Source organism: Acomys russatus, chromosome 4 (genome assembly GCF_903995435.1).
Source record: "Acomys russatus chromosome 4, mAcoRus1.1, whole genome shotgun sequence".
Taxonomy (NCBI): Eukaryota; Metazoa; Chordata; class Mammalia; order Rodentia; family Muridae; genus Acomys; species Acomys russatus.
This window is the reverse complement of record NC_067140.1, coordinates 41,334,756-41,353,945: the sequence shown is the minus strand read 5'-3', so window position 1 is coordinate 41,353,945 and position 19,190 is coordinate 41,334,756. Positions and strand designations below refer to the sequence as shown.

Below are 19,190 nucleotides of genomic sequence, written 5' to 3'. Positions count from 1 at the left end.
TAGTTCAGATTTTGAATGTTGGTCTTTCCCTGGGCTCATGACGTGTGGTCCAGTGTTCCCCATGATGCTGGGCAGCAGCAACGAACCACGGTTTTCAGACAGTTCTCGGTCTCAGAAGTGAACAGGCCATACTCTAGAGTGTTCATGTTTCTCTGGGCTTCTGATCCCCCACATCCCCACCAGGCTGGCCCATTAGTTCTGCTTAGAGCATTCTAAGGCTCTTCTAGTTTAAAGTTCCAAACTCCTCCACATCCCACTTGCAAACCAGTTCCAGAGGTCTGAGGACCACATGGTCAGGCTTATCACAGCAATGGCTCCACTTTATCCAATTTTCTGGGCTAGCTACTTTTCTCATTGCTCCAACAAAAGCATCTCAAGGAAGAAGATACTAGTTTTGGCTTTCACCTTGAGGGTATAGTTCACAATAGCCATGAAAGCATGGTGGCAGGAGGTCATAGCAGCTGAGCACACTGTGTCCACAGCCAAGAGCAGAGAAAGGCGAATGCTCAACTCACTTTCTCCTTTTTATGTCTTCTGGGACCCTAACCCATGCAACAGTGCCATCCATACACAGGGTAGGTCTCCCCTACTCAGGCCTTTCTGGAGACACCCTCAGAAACACACACAGCATATGTTTCTATGATGATTCTAAACCTGGACAATTTGACGATGAAAATTAACTATCACACAGATGAGTGGTGACCCATGGTGCAGAGCTCAGTCCCCAGCAGCTGATAAACTCTGGATGCATTTTGTCATGTGTGATGGGTGTTTACATGACCGTATCCTGACAGGACTGCCACCCCCCACTTGTCCCAGATAAGCAGTGGCTTCTAAAAGAAGGCCAAATAATTGGAATAATTATTTTCATAGATTTCACATAGAAAGTGATAAAATATGATGGGGATAAAATATGGAAAGCTTCCGTGACTGTATATAGTAGGACACAGCAACTCTGAGGTCTTCTAAGTCATCCTGTTATGGCTGCAAAGCATTCTGGGCCCAGCTCCCTCCCTCTCCCCCAGAATCTTTTGGCTTTAATAGAGACCAAGGCAGATCACAGCCATGCTCTGCAGTGTTGGGGAGGCTCCTATTGAGGGTCCAGTCAGCTTTTGACTTCACTGAGAAGCGAAGAGCTAGATTGGGATTTTGCCCTTTCCTCTATGTGATATTGTTCTTTATTCTAGAAGCAACCTGCATGTTACTCCCTTAACTAGCTTCTTTTATGTTGACCCCTGTCCCACCTAAAGCTTTCCTACATAGTCCCCATCTCAGCATTTAACTTCTTCCTCCCAGTTCTGCTAATTTACACAGTAATGACCTTAATTGATTAATACTAGATTAATTAATATGATGTGTTAATTGTCATATTGATGGATTATTTAATTAATATGATATATTACCATATTAATTAATGTGATAATTACCTTAAGTTAACTGATATATTACCTTAAGTTCACTGTATTTTTTTAGGGGCTTGCAGTCCAAAGGAAATATCTGATAATATGAACTAAGTCTCTTTAGGAGAACCCAAGACAGAGGTTGAGGTACTCAGTGGCAAAGGAGCTTTAGGCACAGTCTTGATCTCATCAAGCTGGTGGCTCTCCAGGAAGACATTGACTTTACCAAGATGGAAGTCACTTAGCAAGGTGTGGGGAAGGGAGTAGAACATGGGATTCTTTACAGTGTGGTTGTGAGGCAACAGCAGTTTTGGAATAGCCCAGTAACTTTTCTCATAACTATGGCTCTGCAGGCCCAGGGCTTCTCTTCCATGAAGACAGCTTCCCGCTGGCAAATGACAAGCCTTCCCTCGGCTAGGAGCACTCAGGTGCTATCCACCTGCTCACCCCATCAGATTCCCTGAGGTCTAGATGGTCCTGCTCTTATCCTGGGTTCCTGCCTTGCCATTGTAGCTTCTCTCAGACTCTCAGACCTGTCAGCCTATTGGCCTTAGCGTAGCCCCTGAATACAGTATGATCTTTGTACAGATGCCTGCTGTGGAAGGGATGAAAGCAGGACTGGGCAGAGTTAGGAGACAGACCATGGTGTAAATACTGTCCGGTCTCAGATGACCTTCACTGGAGCATAGATGGCCCTGCAGAGCTGTATTGGGTTTGAATGAAGGAGCTTGGCTTTATAGACCAGCCATTGGATATCTTTAGATAAAGGTCCCATTTTCAGCCACGGATGGATGTTCCTAGGAGGAGTTGATCTCTGAGGCTGGCAGCTGGACATATGCCTAGCACCCGGGCCCTCCTGTAGTAAGAAGCAAGCCAAATCCTCTAGTTTATTTCATGCCTATGTGCCCTTTGGCCTACCTGTGGATCACTAAGCCTTTGGGGAACCACTGTCTGTCACTGCCTTTTCCATTGCCCATCACACTTTTGTGGAGGAGAGAGAATCAAGATCTAATGATTTAGCTCTGGCTAGCCTGGGACTCATTGTGCTGACCAGGCTACCCTCCAACTCACAGAGATCTGCCTGCTTCTGCATTGCAAGTGCTGGGACTGAAGGCATGGGCCACTATGTCCGGCACCCGTCATACTCACTTACTGAGTATCACAGCCTGTGTGCATGTAACTGATTCGAATTCAATAGCATGGCCTCAAAGAAAAGTAAAAAATTAGACTGCTGCTCAAAATTATCTTTTACACAGAGATATCTTGTCTCGGAAGAAAAAATCTTTTATGTATATTCTGTTCGTGTGTGTGTGTGTGTGTGTGTGTGTGTGCGCGCTTCTTTTTTACTACTTTCTATCAGACTACGCACAAAGCCATGTATGCAGTCTTACGTGGGTTATTTAAGGGTTTTTAAAGGCTCAACTCTGCATGGTTTTGCTTTCTCCACTGGCATGAGCAGCTAAGCCCCCTATATGCAGTCCTCCTGTCCTACCTGGGTGAGGCTCTGGGAAGAGATGTTAAATCAACACTGGGGCCTGTCCGAGGTTGTCGTTAGTGGTACAGAAAAGTATAAGTTTGCTATGATGATGAACTTGGGTTGGAGAGGAGAGGGTCCTGTAGGAGGTCTGATCTCCCCTGGATGTCCCACATCCACTGCCCACACTAGTCACCATTGCTTGCCACCAGTGACTGAGTGACCCCTACAATACCACACACCCTGGCTGCAGAGCCTGGATCTCAAGTCTAAGTTCCCAGCAGTTCAAGACGTATGTGCTGTGGCTGAGCCAGCCGTGTTCTGCTAGCTGGTGCTTCTACTCCGTCATCCAACCCGTTAGCTGCAACCCAAACGCCCTTGCCCAAGCATCTTGTGTCACATGGTTTCTTTGCTCTCTGAATTTGGTTGTGCTTATCACTCTGTAGGGAGCATGTCTTCCTGCCTGCTTCATCTGAGCTTAAGACTGGGGGCTGGGTAATTCTCGTGTGCATTGTGGGATGCAGGACAGCATCCCTGGCTCTACCTGGTAGTTGCCAGTGGCTCCTCCCAGTCGTGAGAACCAAAAATATCTCAAGACATTGTCCTACATAGCCCTCAAGGTAAACACACTGGTGTGGGCAAGACTTTCAGAACTTGGTTTAAATGCCATCTTGCCCACAATCTTTTCCTGGCTCTCCACTCCCAGGCCTATCTATGGCTGTGGCTTAGATGCCCATCCTTTTTGTTGTTATTTCAGTAATAACCTAGTTCTCAGCCCACAGTCCTTAACTCCCCTGGCTTCTGCTTCTTGGTTTATTTGTATTATTTCTCCATTCGACTCTTCAAGGGCAGAAATCATGTTTTATTCATTCCTGAAACCTCATCCCTCAGAATAGGAGCTGGCATACAGTAGAGGCAGTGTCTCTATTTGTTGAGCAAATGGACAAACAAGGGTGTCAATCAGAAGAGGTGACTTCTGAGCTGAGACACATAAAGTGGGCACATGTACACCTCTGAATCACATAAGCACCATCAAAGCTGTAAACACGTGTTCGTGTGTGCTGCTGTTTGTAAGTCTGAGTGGTGGTTATCAGTTCAGATGCTTTGGCTAAAAGCAGCAGAAAAAACCAACCCAGCTCAAACTGTTTTAAAACAATAGGAAATGCATTGGTTACAGTACGTCCAGGGATGGTTTGACTGATATGTCAGCTCATCCTTCTATTGTATAGGACTATGTTCCCTTATAGGCTTGCTTCTCTCTACCAAATGGCTGTAGCATCCCCAGCCCTCGTATCTGCACCTTGTGCTAACCAGCACAGCAGAACATTGTCTTTTCCAAATTATGAAGCCAAATGTATGTTTTACTTTGGCTGTGCCACCATAAAGTAAATGCCCAGTTCTGTGTCAACCGTGGCGACAGTAGGAGCCAACACTGATTGATTTACCGACGCCAGGTCTAACCAATTTTCTTGATTAATGGTTGATATGGGAAGACCCAGCCCACAGTGGGAGGTGCTGTCCCTGAGCAGGTGGGCATGGGTTATTATAAGAAAGCAGGATGAGCAAAGCAGTGAGCAGCTCTCCTCCCTAGTCTCTGCTTCTGTTCCTGCCTCTCTTTAATGGCTAGTAGAGACCCGTTTGAGATGTGGGCTCAGAAGGAAGTGGCTGCAAAGGCCTCTTCTCCACTCCTGTGCCGGCATTCTACAAAGGCAAAGCCCCTGGACTTTATTTTCTGGAAGTAGTTTTCTAAATATATCCCTGCTTCCTGTGAAGCAAGCAGCATGTGGGCCTGTGAGATCCAGAGCAGGCATTAAATGGGAGAATGTGGGCTCCAGGACCATGATTGGTGAAAAGAAAAACAGAGCCAGATCTACTTATCATGCCTGGGGACCCATCTTACCAACCATCACAGAGAGCCAGATCTGCTTATCATGCCTGGGGACCATCTTACCAACCATCATAGAGAGCCAGATCTATTTATCATGCCTGGGGACCCATCTTACCAACCATCACAGAGAGCCAGATCTACTTATCATGCCTGGGGACCCATCTTACCAACCATCACAGAGAGCCAGATCTATTTATCATGCCTGGGGACCATCTTACTAACCATCACCCTCAGCCTACTCTTTCTTGGGCCTTTGCCAAGCAGATGTAGAGTTTGTGGAGACTGTTCTCCTGGCAGGATGGAGCTGCGATTAGCACCAAGCAGGAAAGCAGAGCCTCGTGGCAAATTTTGGAGAAGGCTTTTCAAGCCCTGTACTCTAAAATGTAAAGACAAGGAGAGGGCAAGTGTGAAAGCAGAGGCCTGTAAGACATTCCTCTACATTGGGTCTCATAACTGGGATTCTAGAATGCACGCTCCTCAAAGCCCTTCAGTTCCACTAGCAATGTGACTGTCTAGTTCATTCTAGAATTGTGACAATACCTTTCCTGCTGAAGACCTTGAAACAGATGCTCTTTAGGATTTCAAAGCTATTTTTACGCCATTTCAACTCAATGAGTGTTTATTATGGTCTCACTATGTGCCATCTGGCGACTCAGCAGGGAGTGTGGCAAATCCAGGGCCTTGTAGTCCAGTAGGGGGGCCGAATTAAAAGCAGAAAGATGGAGAGGAGAATGCCAGAGGGACACTGGGGAGCCAAGAAGCAGTTGAGGCAGTAGAGAACAACAGGGGTGGATCTTAATGTCTTAGCTAAGGGTAAAGGTCCCTGGGAAAGTCGCTTCTGAGCAAGGACCTCAAATCATAGAGCCACATACATTAGCCCCGAGGCAAGAGAGTTCCCAGTAATGGAAAGGCCCAGAGGAAGACACAGACTCAGGGAGCTCAGGGAACATCAAGTGCACACATATAGCATGATTCATCTTAGGAAAGGAGTCGGCCTGATTCCATGCTTTCCTCTTCGTCTCCCCTACTTCTAATCCATCGACAAGTCCTGTTGGTCCTTTGCCAAAATATGTCTGGAACTCACCTGCATTGTCTTTGCCCATGACCCCCTTCATCAAACGCCTGCCATCTCTCCTTGCCTGGAATATTGCAAAAGCCCCGTAAGTAACTTCGAATAAATTCCTGCAACATGTTCCTCCTGCTTAGATATCTCTAGGTATTGGCAACTGTCCCTTGAAAACAGTCCAACCTTCTTTGTGGACTGTTGGGCCCTTGTGAGATCAGTCCCAATCCTGACAATTGGGACTTTAGCCACCAGGTCATGTCTTGGTTGCTAAGATACAAACTGGTGTCAACATTAGAAGTTTGCTTCCCCGGGGAGTCCTAGGGACCAGACATCTTAGGGCAGGTTTACTTTGCTCTGAAGAGCAGGAGGGAGGATCTCCTTTCTCCATGGCGTGCACATGGAAGTCCTACCCAGTGCTCATGCTGCCTTCCCTCTGCAGATAACTGTGTCCAAATGTCCCCCCTTAGAAGGACACCGGTGGTGTTGGTTTAGGGCCCACTTCTGGGTTGTATCATAAGTACATAGGTCTGACTTTTTTATGAACCACAGTCAGGCTTATAAAGCATGGAAAACTTTCCCCTTTCATCAGCAGTGATTAGTCAATTCTACTTCTTTGCCTCACCAGCACTTGCTGTTATTGGGCTTTTTAAATTTCACACATTCTACTGAATTTGAAGTCTCTGCTGATGTACGTGTCTATTGGACAGTATGATAATGTCCCTTGTTGAGGTTTCTTTTCAAGCAGATTGTACCATTTTTAAGTTGGGTGTCTCTTATTCACTTGTAGAAGTTATTTGTACACCCTGAATACAGACAGACCCTAATATTCTCTGCTAGTCAATAGCTTGTCTTTTCATTAGTGTATTATTTTTCGAAACTACCTAGTTTTGTTGAAGACTTTAGGGGACGTTTTTAGCAAATGTCCCCCAAGGACAAACAATGGGACTAAGTTTGTGAAATAGTTTCCAGAAATTCTGTGGTGGTGTCCCCAGCAGAGGTATTATGTCCTTCAAATTTGTTCCCATAGGATTTCAGAAAGCGTGGTCACATGTATTCTTAGCCACTGTGTAGGTAGCCTTGGTGTATGAGACTGGCTTGCTCTTTGGAAAACAACATGGGGGCCTGGTGAGCTGGCTCAGGGATAAGGAGTACTTTTGCTCTCCCAGAGGACCCAGGTTCAATTCCCAGCACCAAGTGACAGCTCACAACTGTCTGTAACTCCAGTACCAGAGGATCCAACTTTCTTCTAACCTCTGTAGGTACCAGGCACAAACACAGCACACACATACATGTGGCCAAAATGTTCCTACATATAAAATAATAAAGCAAATAAATCTAAAAAGTCTTTTTAAAGAAAGAAAACAACATGACAAGAACTGTAGGTACACGTCCATGTGGGAATGCTACAAAGTGCAAGACCACGGCCTGTGTCCAGGGAAGAAAGAATGCTTTCAATTTCTTCTGTGGGCTGTGATATATCATAAGAAATTCCATAACTACCCCCCAAACCTTAAATATATGCATATTCTCTATACCAATAATTCCACTTGTGTAAATTTAACCTAGGTTTAAAATTCATGGCTGTATACAAGTTTAATCCCAAGGATAGCTTTTACAGCTTGCTTTAAATAGTGAGATATCAGGAGACCACCTAACACAGTAGACTGTGGATTGTAATCTTATAACTCCGTATAATATAGTTATGAAATAACTATAAGTTATTCCTTATGAGCACATATTTATGGATATAGATATTATATATAGTACTTCTATATAATATATAGATACATAAATGTTTTTTTAAGCCTTACATGGGCGCTGGAGAGATGGCTCTGCAGTTAAGAGCCCTTGCTGTTCTTCCAGCACCTACATGAGATTAACTTACAACCACCTGAACTCCACTCCAGGGATCCAACACCTTCTTCTGCCCTTGAGGGCACTGCATGCATGTGGAATATCCTTACACAGTCACACACACAGACACACACACACACACACACACACACACACAGACACACACACACACACACACAAATAAATGTTAAACTTTTAAACCTCATATATTTATATCCATTTACATATATGTGTATGCTTATACAGACAGTACATTCTGAAACCTTATCTAAACCAAGGAACTATGGTAACAACAATAATTGGTAAATATCTCTAATCCTCTACTCATATTTTTCATATATGTGATATCATAGTCAGCGGTTATATTGGTTGGTTTTATGTCAACTTGACACAAACTAGTTGTGGTGGTTTGAATATGTTTGGCCCCCATAGATTCATGTGTTTGAATGCTTGGCCACAAGGCGTTGCACTATTAGGAGGCGTGGCTTTGTTGGAGGAAATACATCACTGTGGGAGTGGGCTTTGAGGTTTCCTATGCCCAAGCTCCACCCAATGTGAAATCAGAGCTTCTTCTTGGCTGCCTGTGGAAGACAGTCCTTCTGGCTGCCTTCAGATCAATATGTAGAGCTCTCAGCTCCCTCTCCAGCACCATATTTGCCTGCACGCTGCCATGCTTCCCGCCATGATGATAATGGACTGAACCTCTGAACTGTAAGCCAGCCCCAATTAAATTTTTTTTTAAAAATAAGAGTTGTCATGGTCATGGTGTGTCTTCACAGCAATAAAACCCTAACTAAGACACTAGTCACCTGGGAAAAGGGACTCTCAACTGAAGAAATGCTTCCATGAGAGTGGCCTATAAGCAAGCCTATTATTTAGCATGATCCTAATCAGAGATTGGTGTGGGAAAGCCCAGCTTACTGTGGAAGGTGCCAGCTCTGGGCAGATGACCCTGAGATGAATAAGAAAGCAGACTGAACCAGCCATGGAGAACAAGCCAACAAGGAGAATTCCTCCTCTGCTTCAGTTCCTGTCTCCAGGTTCCTGCCGTGAGGGCCTGACTTCCTTTGATGGTGGGTTGTAATATGCAGTATAAGCCAAACAACCCCTTCCCTCTGCAGTTTGATTTTGGTAATGATCTTTTGGTATAGTAGTGGAAACCCAGACTAAGAACGTGTTCCTTTTTAAATTTGCCACCTTCCCCGCGCCCCCCCCCCCGTCATTTTCTCTCCTCTATATATCACAACTACTTTTGTTCTTCTCTAGGAAAAAAATTCTACTTTAAAAAAACTTATAATCTACTCCCCCTTCTCTCTCAAGTTTGCTGCCCCCACTTCCTATTGTCTCTCACAAAAGCCTGAGACCTGGGTGCCAAGCTATGGGCTCTCTTAGAAGGGAAGCAGCTGTCATGGCCAGTATGTCATTATCCATTCAGTCTGGGACTGGGGGTTGGAGGTGTTGGGCAGGGGCAGTATGTCAAAAGTGTTTCAGCATTCATGACCGCCTCTTTCATATGTATAGGAATATATGGAAGGACATGTATGAAGGTCACAGCATTTGCTGTAGGTATTCTGGCAGTCAGATTACAGTGGGTTTTAATTTTCTTTGTTTGGCTTATCTGTGTGTTCTATTTTTGTTTTTATCAGCAGGCATTCCTTGATTTTTTTTTCCTTTTTTAAAATTTCTATTGAAGTATATCTTGATTATTTGTAAAAATAGCTTCCCAGGAGTTTTCAATTTGAAGTTAAGAAGCAAATGTGCTAACTTCCAAGTTAAATAGGCGTAAAAATACATTCTCTATGCCAATATGGCCCCAAACAGACACTGTACTCAAGCCAACCATTAGCCAGTGTAGGGAGACTTTAGTTTTATATCTCTACCCATAAAGCATCGTAAGTGAACGTAAGTGAAGGAAAAGAGCGAGGCCCAGGTAAGCCAGTGGTCATGGTCTCCATCATCTGAAAGTAGACACATCTGTTATATGTACCTGTGAGGCCAAGCAAGGCAACACGTGAGGTAAACTCCTTACAGGGCCAGGATATCACAGGACTCACATCCTTGAGCAAATTTGAGTGCCCACTATGTGGATTTCTTTCACTTAACAGCTAATCAATGGCTTTAGAAATGCAGCCCTCAACTGTGGGGTATGGATGCCAGAACTCATTAGATATAGATGGAACCCAAGAGGAGTGGCCTGTCCACTGAGGAGCAGTGGTACCCATTAACTGCCCACTGGCAGGTTTGCTGCAAAGCACTTTTGTTTCTACACTGATGCTTTTATCCTTGTGGCCTCTGAGATAACTTTAGTGATTGTTCTGTCTTGGTCCTTCTCTCAGAAGTCTATTCCTGCTTTGGTCAGAGCACACACCTACGGGATGGTAAAGGATCTGTTTGTATATGTACAGTGGTTAAGATGTTTCTGTTTGGCTTTTCAATGCCTTAGTTTTCTCATCTGTACAATGGAAATAAACACGCTCATGGTATTGCAACGTAGGTTCTTGTAAGAGTGAAAAGAGTCAATGTATTCAAAGTTCGGGGAACAGTCATAGTTTACAAGCTACTCATCACCGACAGTTGATATCCATAGTGTTGTTATTTAGCTCTCCTATAGGATACTCTTTCAGGGCCAGGTAGCAATTTAATTAATTGCCGTATTCTGAAAGCAGTAATTGTCCCGTTAGAAAAAGGACAAATTTATGACCTATGCCATACGCAGAGGGCTTGGAAGGTGTTTCCCTGCCTAAATGGACATCAGATGACCCAAAGAACTGTGGTGTTAGGAAGGATATGTCCCTTCCTAGGCAGCCGGTGTTCAAGGGACAGTGTCTCAGTCGGGGTTTCTGTTGCTGCAATGAAACACCATGATCAAGGCAACTTGGGGAGAAAAGGGTTTGTTTGGCTTACACTCTCACAGCACTGTTCATCACTGAAGGAAGTCAGGGCAGGATCCTGGAAGAAGAAGCTGATACAGAGGCCATGGAGGAGTGCTGCTTACTGGATTGCTCCTTACAGCTTGCTCAGCCAGCATTAATAAGAACCCAGGACCACCAGCCCATGGATGGCACTACTCACAATGAGCCCTACAGCTAGATATTCTGGGGACATTTTCTCAGTTGAGACTCCCTCCCTGCAGATGACTCTAGCTTGTGTCCTAACACTAGCCAGGACAGATAGTAAATGTCAGACAGTAGTTCAACTCAGCCATTACAGAGAGCAGCACCCTGCATCCCAGAGAGTCCATACAGCTTGCTCATGTACACATATCATAGAGTTGATTAGCACTGGAGGAAATGTGACAAGGAAAGTGAACCTTCTATCTTAACTTCAAACACACCCATGGGCAATTGGACAGGATTTTAAAGTCAGGTCAAGTCTCAAAGTATTATTGAAGGCCAGCCAAGTGCCTTATGGTGGCCTCCTGGGAAATGGAAGTGCAGTAGTTTCAGGGGGTGTCTGTTGTGGAGAAAGGTGGGCGTTAAACAAATACAAGTGTGTCCAGAAAGGGCTGGAATGGGCAGAAGCTAGCCTTGTTCCCATCTGTGGATAAGGAAAGACTGAAAACCAACTGGGCAGAACTGGGAGGCTTTGAAGGTCATGGGCCATGACCTGGACACTCAGATTAAAAGAAGCCCCTCCCCCCCCCCACACACACACACCGCCAGATGAAAACCCTGTTGTAAGATGCAAGAGTCACCTTCTCCTGGGGCAGCATGTATGGTGGCAAATGGGAGCCTGGAGTAGATGTGTCCACTTCCCCCTAGCATTTTAGAGAGGTGTCATGCCCCTAACCCGTTGCACAGCACCACTCCTAGGCCCTTAAGGAGGAGAGGGAGAGTAAGGTGTGTTGCCAAGATGTGCAGTCTTGCCCTGCCCAGCACACAACTATAAATCCACACAGAATATTCTCACTCTTCTGACTACAGATGCATTGAAAGGGGGAAAATCACAGCTCAGCTCACCTTGGTGCCATTCATCTCCACCTGGGAGTAATTTGTCACTAAACATCCATTATGTACTAGGGAGAATTGAAGATGTATGGAGGAAGGCTGTGTGTGGGTAGCAGCCAGCACTGAGGAGGCAGTACGGCACAGCGAGGTGTGCCCAGGCACGTCCACCTCCAGGCAAACCATGTAACTGCTTTCCCCTCAGCTTCCTCTCCTTTACAATGGAGCTTGAATTGAAGACCCTAAGGCTTTGAACTTCAATTCCAAACGTTCTCTGGATTATACAGACACTTTCTTCTACACATTGGATTCATTATCGAGAAGATATCTCCAGGCAAAATCTTAACAGTCAGGTCTGCTGGCTCTTAGAAACCCCACTTCCCAGACAACGATCAAAAGCCTTTCTCTAAAATAGTCTAAGCAGCATGGCCTGTACTTGTATTAAGGGATAATTTTATGTTCTATTCCATGATCTGCTTTTGCATAAGTTAAGATAAAAAAAATACTTGAGGGGCTGGAGAGATGGTTCAGTGGTTAAGAACACTGGCTGCTCTTCTAGAGGACCTGAGTTCAATCCCCAGCACCCACATGACAGCTCACACCTACCTGTAGCCCCAGTTCCAGGGGATATGACACCCTCACACAGACATACATGCATGTAAAATACCAAATGCACATAAAATAAAAATAAGTTAGTTTTTTTATTGCTTGAAATTGCTTACTATAGTTGTTTGCTAATAAATCTAGTCTTGAAGCTACATGGAGAGCCTTATATTTGCTCTTGAACTACATAAGACAAGCCCTAACTCTAGGTGCTGGGAATAGAAGAAACCTTTAATTTCCCTTTTATGCTGTCTGTATTTTCAATTTATTCACTAATGTATATGTACTAATTTCCTTCTTTTTCTTTTCTTCTATTTTGTAACAAGCCTGGCTATAAAATTTTATAAAATTATTAATTTTTTTTTTGAGACAGGGTTTCCTCTGTGTAGCCTTGGCTGTCCTGGATTCACTTTGTAGACCAGGCTCGCCTCGAACTCACAGAGATTCCGCCTGCCTCTGCCTCCTGAGTATTGGGATTAAAGGTGTGCTCCACCATGCCCAGCATTTTTTCTGTATGTACTAATTTAATACCAAGGAAAATTAAAAGTGCTTTTTAAAATACCGTCCTAGTTACGATTGCTATTGCTATGAGGAAACACCATGACCAAAAGCAAACTGGGGAGGAAAAGCTTACACTTCTGTATCGTAATTCGTTGTTGAAGGAAGTCAAGATAGGAACCTGGAACTGAAGCAGAGGCCACGGAGGGGGTGCTGCTTACAGACTTGACCCCCACAGCTTGTTCATCCTACCCTCTTATAGAACCCAGGACCAGCAGCCCAGGATGGCACCACCCACAATGGCCTTGGCCCCTCCCTCATCAGTCACTAGTTAAGAAAATGCCCTAAGCCGGGCATGGTGGCACGTGCCTGTAATCTTAGCACTCTGGGAGGCAGAGGCAGGACGGTCTCTGTGAGTCTGAGTCCAGCCTGGTCTACAAAGGAGTCTAGGATAGCCAAGGCTACGCAGAGAAACCCTGTCTTGAAAAACCAAAAAGCAAAAAGCAAATGCTCTACAGGCTTGCCTACAGCCTGATCTTACAGAGGCAGTTTCTTAATTGAGGTTCTGTCCTCTCAGATGACTTTAGCTTGTGTAAGTTGACATAGACCTACTCAGCACAGACATGAATATGTCACAGCTCTTAACTTCTGTGATCTTTGAGAGCAGGACTGGCCGGTGTGAATGAATTCCCTACTGACATCTTCCTGCACTGTCCATATTATGCAGTGAGGTGCCTCATACATACGAATTCAAATGCACGACCGTTTGTGTTTGTCACAGCAATAATAATGAGTGCCGATGGTGGTGACTACCTTTATCGTGTCTGTCCCCTCCTACTCCTCTAAATCTTCACAAAGACGTTCCCTGAGTCCTTGTCCGGCCCTCTGAGGTAGCACATCATCCTTTTACAAAGCAGCTTTCCACCCTGGGACATCTTATATCTGGCTCTGGCCATAGTAGTCACTGTATCACCTGAGCCATCTCTTGCTTCCTGCTCTTTGCATTCTGAGATATGTGCCTGGTCAGTGTGACATATGTGTCCCATAGAACTGGTAAAGAATGAACACTCACAGGCATTCTGTGTACACAATGTACTAAACATACCTTCATTAATAGGGACACAAGCTGTCAGTCCATATAGATTTCTCTGGGAGCTAATGAACTTCCGTTGTCCACCTCCACCCCACCTCTCCCTCACACACTCCTTGCCTGCCTCAGTTCTGCAGCTACTCCCTGAATGATGGGGACAGATGAAAGAGAATGTTCTAGATCAACAGATCTCAAACCTGAGCAGGCATCAGAATCTCCTGGCTCACTCATGTCACAGTACCCTTGTAAGTCATCTGTATGCAGAATGAAGATGTGTTGCTCTCCATGATAAATGGAATCAGGAAACCAGCAATCCTGGACTCAGGCTCATTTATAGTGATTTGCCATCCTTTGGGGTATAGCCTACAGATTGCTCCAGATTCTTATACCCAAAGGCATCAAAGATTTTTGAGAATGCCATTAATTTAATCAGTGAAAGCCATTTCTCATTATTATGCTAATTAGCAAGAGGGCAGCACTGGTATAGCTGTGGATACTTGAAGGCTACAATGGCTCCATAAACCCTAGACAGCAGTTCCTGCTATGGGAGTTCCTTGATGGAGCACATTGGATATGATTTAAGTTAGCACAGACTCGTTGGTTCATCAGTCTCAGTGAATATTTTAGGATATGACAATGAGCATTAACAAACTGCTGGGCTTTGTTTGATCCTGCAGACTGAGCCTGAGATCATAGAGGAAACCAATGTTGACAGAGTCCATGAGCCCCGGGGCTACGGCAGAGCCCGGCAGGTGAAGGGCCATTCAGAGACCTCCACACTGAGCTCGCAACCTTCCATCGACGAAGTCCGGCAACAGATGCACATGCTTCTGGAAGAGGCTTTCAGCCTGGCCTCGGCTGGCCACGCAGGCCAAAGCCGGCACCAGGAGGCCTACGGCTCTACTCAGCACCTGCCATACTCAGAGGTGGTGACCAGTGCTCCAGGGACCATGACAAGGCCCAGAACTGGAGTGCAGTGGGTGCCCACCTACCGACCAGAAATGTACCAGTACAGTCTGCCCCGGCCGGTAAGTCACACCTCCTGCCCACCTACATCTTTGGGCGTGTTCTCCCCAATGGTTTCCAAACAGGGGGCCCAAAGCAAGGATTTGGGCATCTAGAGACAAGCTGCCCTGGAGTTTCTTTTCATACTTCATTCATGATGCACAGCCAAACCTTGTGCTCGTGGGACAGGTCCCTAAGGAACCTTATGTGAAATGCTAACACATTTTAGAGGCATTTCCTTTTCTGCTATTCTTCCTGAAAGGGTTGGCCCATTGTCCACTCACTGGTTGTTTTCTCCACTTTCAAACATGAGCCCCAGTTTAAGCGTCAAAGGTACCGAAGGGCCCTGTGAATGCTGGTGGCTAAGAACATAGGCTGTGGCTTGACTGTGACTCCCACCTTGACCACTCTCTGGCTGTGGAACTTGAGGAAGTCACATTAAGTTCCTGCTGGTAAAAATAAATAAATATGACAATAACCTACTGCCTAGTAAGGAGGAAGTCACTCTCTATACTTGAGTTAGATATTATGCATTGTACTGAACTGGGCTGTAATTATATGTTACACAGTCTGTATCATGAACCTCCGAGACAAGTATAATGTTATTTTCATTTTACAGAAGAATGGTTCCAATCCCATATGAGCTCCATTCCCATATAGACATTAGTGAGTTGCCATGTTGGTACCGGAAATGGAACTCTGGTCTTCCAAAAAAGCAGGCTCTTAACCACTGAGCCACCTCTCCTGCCCCGCAACACTCAACACACTAACCATTTTAAGATACACAATTCGATGATATTACACACATTCTCATTCTTGTGTAACTATTTCTAGGACTCTCGGTCTTGCTGACATGATACTCTGTACTCATTAAAAGATGGCTCCCTTGAGCCAGGTGGTGGTGGTGCACGCCTTTAATCTCAGCACTCAGGAGGCAGAAGCAGGCTGATCTCTGTGAGTTTCAGGCCAGCCTGGTCTACAACGCGAGTCCAGGACAGCCAGAGCTACACAGAGAAACCCCGTCTCAAAAAACCAAAACAACAATAAAAAGATGACTCCCTTGTCTTCCCTCTCCGTAGTCCTGGAAACCACCGCTCCACCTCTGTCTATAAAGCTGGCTACTTTAATTCATTCGTAATATTTGTCTTTCTATGATTGGCACATTTCACTTAGCATAGAGTTCAAGTTTGATCCAGGCAGCATGCATCAGAAGACCTTTCCTAAATTTCAAGGCCAATGATAATCAAATGTGTATACTACATCATATCTGCTTGTCTGCCGGCGTGTCTGAATTTAAAGTTGTCTTCTTCACCTCTGGGCCGCAGTAATTTGTGCTGCTACTCACACAGGTATGAAAGTGTCTCCTCCAGAGCTTGCTCTTGTTCTTCTGGGTACCTACCCATGAATGGAAGTGCTGAGCCAAATGGAATTTTGTTTTCTACTGACATGTTGTTTTTCTGCAATGGCTGTACCATTTTTTTCATTCTCTCCGGCAACAAATATCTGATTTCTTCCCATCTCACCAATGTTTGTTGCCAACTAGTCTCTGGAGAGCAGGCATCCTAATGAGTTTGAGATAAAGCTCATGGTTTGTTTGTTTGTTTGTTTGTTTGTTTGTTATTTGATTTTGCATTTCTCTAATGACTAGTGATGTGGAGCACCTTTCCAGGGTTTCATTTGCCACTCATGTATTTCCTCTTTTTTATATTTATTTGTTTTATGTATATGAGTGCTCTGCCTGCATGTAGACCTGCAGGCCAGGAGACAGCATCAGATCACATTATAGATGGTTGTGAGCCACCATATAGGTGCTGGGAATTGAACTCAGGACCTTCAAAGAGCAGACAGTGCTCTTAACTGCTGAGCCATCTATCCAGCCCCTCATATGTATCCTGAAGATAATTTAAAAGATACAATATACATTGGAGAAATGCCCAGGTCTCAGGAATATAAATTTGTCACTGCCATTAGAGAACCTTGGTGGATACATTCAAGAAGCCCTGCAGACCGGTCCTGGAAAATGTCACTAATTCTAAGACCATCCCAGTCACATTCCCAAAGGTCTGGATCTAAAAAGATGGGGAGTCTCACTCAGAATTATATATCTGCTATAATAAAATGCCTTCCCATATCATCATTCATATTAAAGCTTCCAAGATCACAGTGTTCTGAGAATGCACACGAAGTTAGCATGTGCCCTACTGGGGGAGAGAATTTCAGTCCTGAGATCTATAAAACACCCCAGTGTCTTAACACATTGATGTATCCCTCCTAGCAAGCTGCCCTCTGGAAAAGGCTACTCATATCCATTCCATGTTGATGGCTACCAACTTGTCTCAATAACTCATTTTCAGCCTCTGAACTTGACCCCTAGCCCAATGTGGAATGGTGCCTACCAACCAAATGATCTTAGGGACCAGTTCAGAGTCTCTGAGTCTGCAAATGGTGCTGATAAGAGGGCTGTTAGTTCCTGTAAAATGGTTAGCACAGTCCTGACACCTAGCAAACACCCTACACCTGTTGGTTGATAATTAGCAGACTGCTTGGCATGGTGCCAGCCCATTAAATTACTTGACAGACAGTGTTAATTCTTATTGGACTAGTTATTCTGCTTTGTTGGGCCTACCATCTATATCCCCTCTCAACTTTTCTGAGACCACATCTTCTTTTCTTGCTCTGTTAAGTCCATTTAAAACAAGCACCTGATGCCCCACCTCAGGGACGCCCCTCCCCAAGGAAACTTTGCTTTTGTTTGATGGCAAGTCTTAGGAGCCACTGGGCTCCCCTGGAGGGAGGCTGATTCTAGGAACCTGTGAGAGCTCTGGGTTTCAGAAAGAAAGTCTTAGATGACCCAGACAAGACTTCCAACCAGCGACAAGTGAGATGTTGCCGTAGTCCTTACACCTCAGCTCAGTAAATCCAGTTAAAAGACACTGTGGGACTCTACACATTCAGGCAGCTGTTTGTTGTAATTGGGAATTGGCAGTTGTGATGAGCAGGGCAAACTCATCAGAAATCAGGGTGTTTCGTGGGGGTAAGGACTGAAGCATAACCCAACCTGAGGGCAAACCATCAAGCCAGAACACACTAAAGAACATCCTTTCATTGTCAAGGTTTCCTTCTCTGCCAAGTGCACAGGAGACTCCTGCCTCCACAAAAGGGGAAAATAGCCAACCATACACGACGGGGTGATGATGTTTAACTCAAGACCTTGAATTTAGCAAGATAACCATGATTACTTTTGTCTTGCAAAAACAAAAAGAAAGTGCTGGTGGTTTTAATGTGCCAGGGCCAGCCTTGGGGCATTTACATCATGGGAAAGGTTATTGCCGGCAGCTTGGGATTTTTGCAGTGCAATTTGGGAAGCTTTTGATCATATTTTACCTCTTGAATCTATAAAGAAATTGGACTCGACACATAATGACCAATCCAATTTTGCTAGCGGCCATAATGGGTCCATGCCAAATGGAATGAAAATCCCCTACAACTTTCCTGCTGGCGAGAGAGTAAGGATTCTTAAAAAGGCATTAGGGTTGAAACATCTTCCCCCACTAGACTATTTACAGAAGAATTAACGGTAATAATGAGAATAACACTTGCCATCTACTGAGTTCCTATTGTTGGTTGCATTCTGATATAAGCGCTATATAGACGTGATCTCTCCTAATCTACTAACCCTCCTATGATATTGCCATGACGTCATTAGCCTCAGGTACTCAGTTATTAAACAGGTTTGGAGAAGTAAAGAAGTCTTCCAGTTTTGAACAGTCACCCCTTGATGTCCACAGGGGACAGGAGATCCCTCAGAAGGCAACAAAACTCCTCATGGGCCTCATTTGCATATGTAACCTACATATGTGCTCCTATGTCACTTCTAGGTTATTTAGAAGGCCTGGCATGACATAACCCACGTATTATATGAACAGTTGTCATCTCTTTTGTGTGGGAAACAATTAAAGAAAAGTCTGTGTGTACTCAGTGCAGACTTTTTGAGGACATTCCATCTGCAGTCATTTGAATCTTCAGTTGTGGAATCCATGGATCCAGGGGCCAACTGAACAGCTCGTTATGGAAGAAGAGGGTGAAAACCTATTGCTGTCTAACGCTGGCGCCCATACATTTTCTATCCCCCGATTAAATATGAGTAATAGGGATGTCCTTCCAGCTCCAATGGAAATACAAATATCTACACCATTGGTATAAGCTCTTCTCATAAGGAAGCTAACTCAGTTTGGGGGAGCTTTTTCTATTCCTGTTAAGAGGGATTGAAAAGCTTATGTTTCACCTTCTGCCTTACAAACAGAAGAGTCCACTCCCAAGCCTTCGATAATAAACCATGCCAACATATCAGGCATGTTTATAGTCAGC

The 19,190-nt window shown here is 44.7% G+C and overlaps 1 protein-coding gene across 1 annotated transcript in view; it reads left to right on the top strand.

The window, feature by feature from the left end:
* Kiaa1549l (KIAA1549 like) overlaps positions 1 to 19,190 on the top strand; it is a 248,992-nt gene that overhangs the window by 214,683 nt on the left and 15,119 nt on the right. The window contains exon 17 of the mRNA XM_051144264.1: positions 14,495 to 14,845. Coding sequence (XP_051000221.1) covers positions 14,495 to 14,845 — 351 coding nt within the window. The remainder of the gene's footprint in view (positions 1 to 14,494; positions 14,846 to 19,190) is intronic.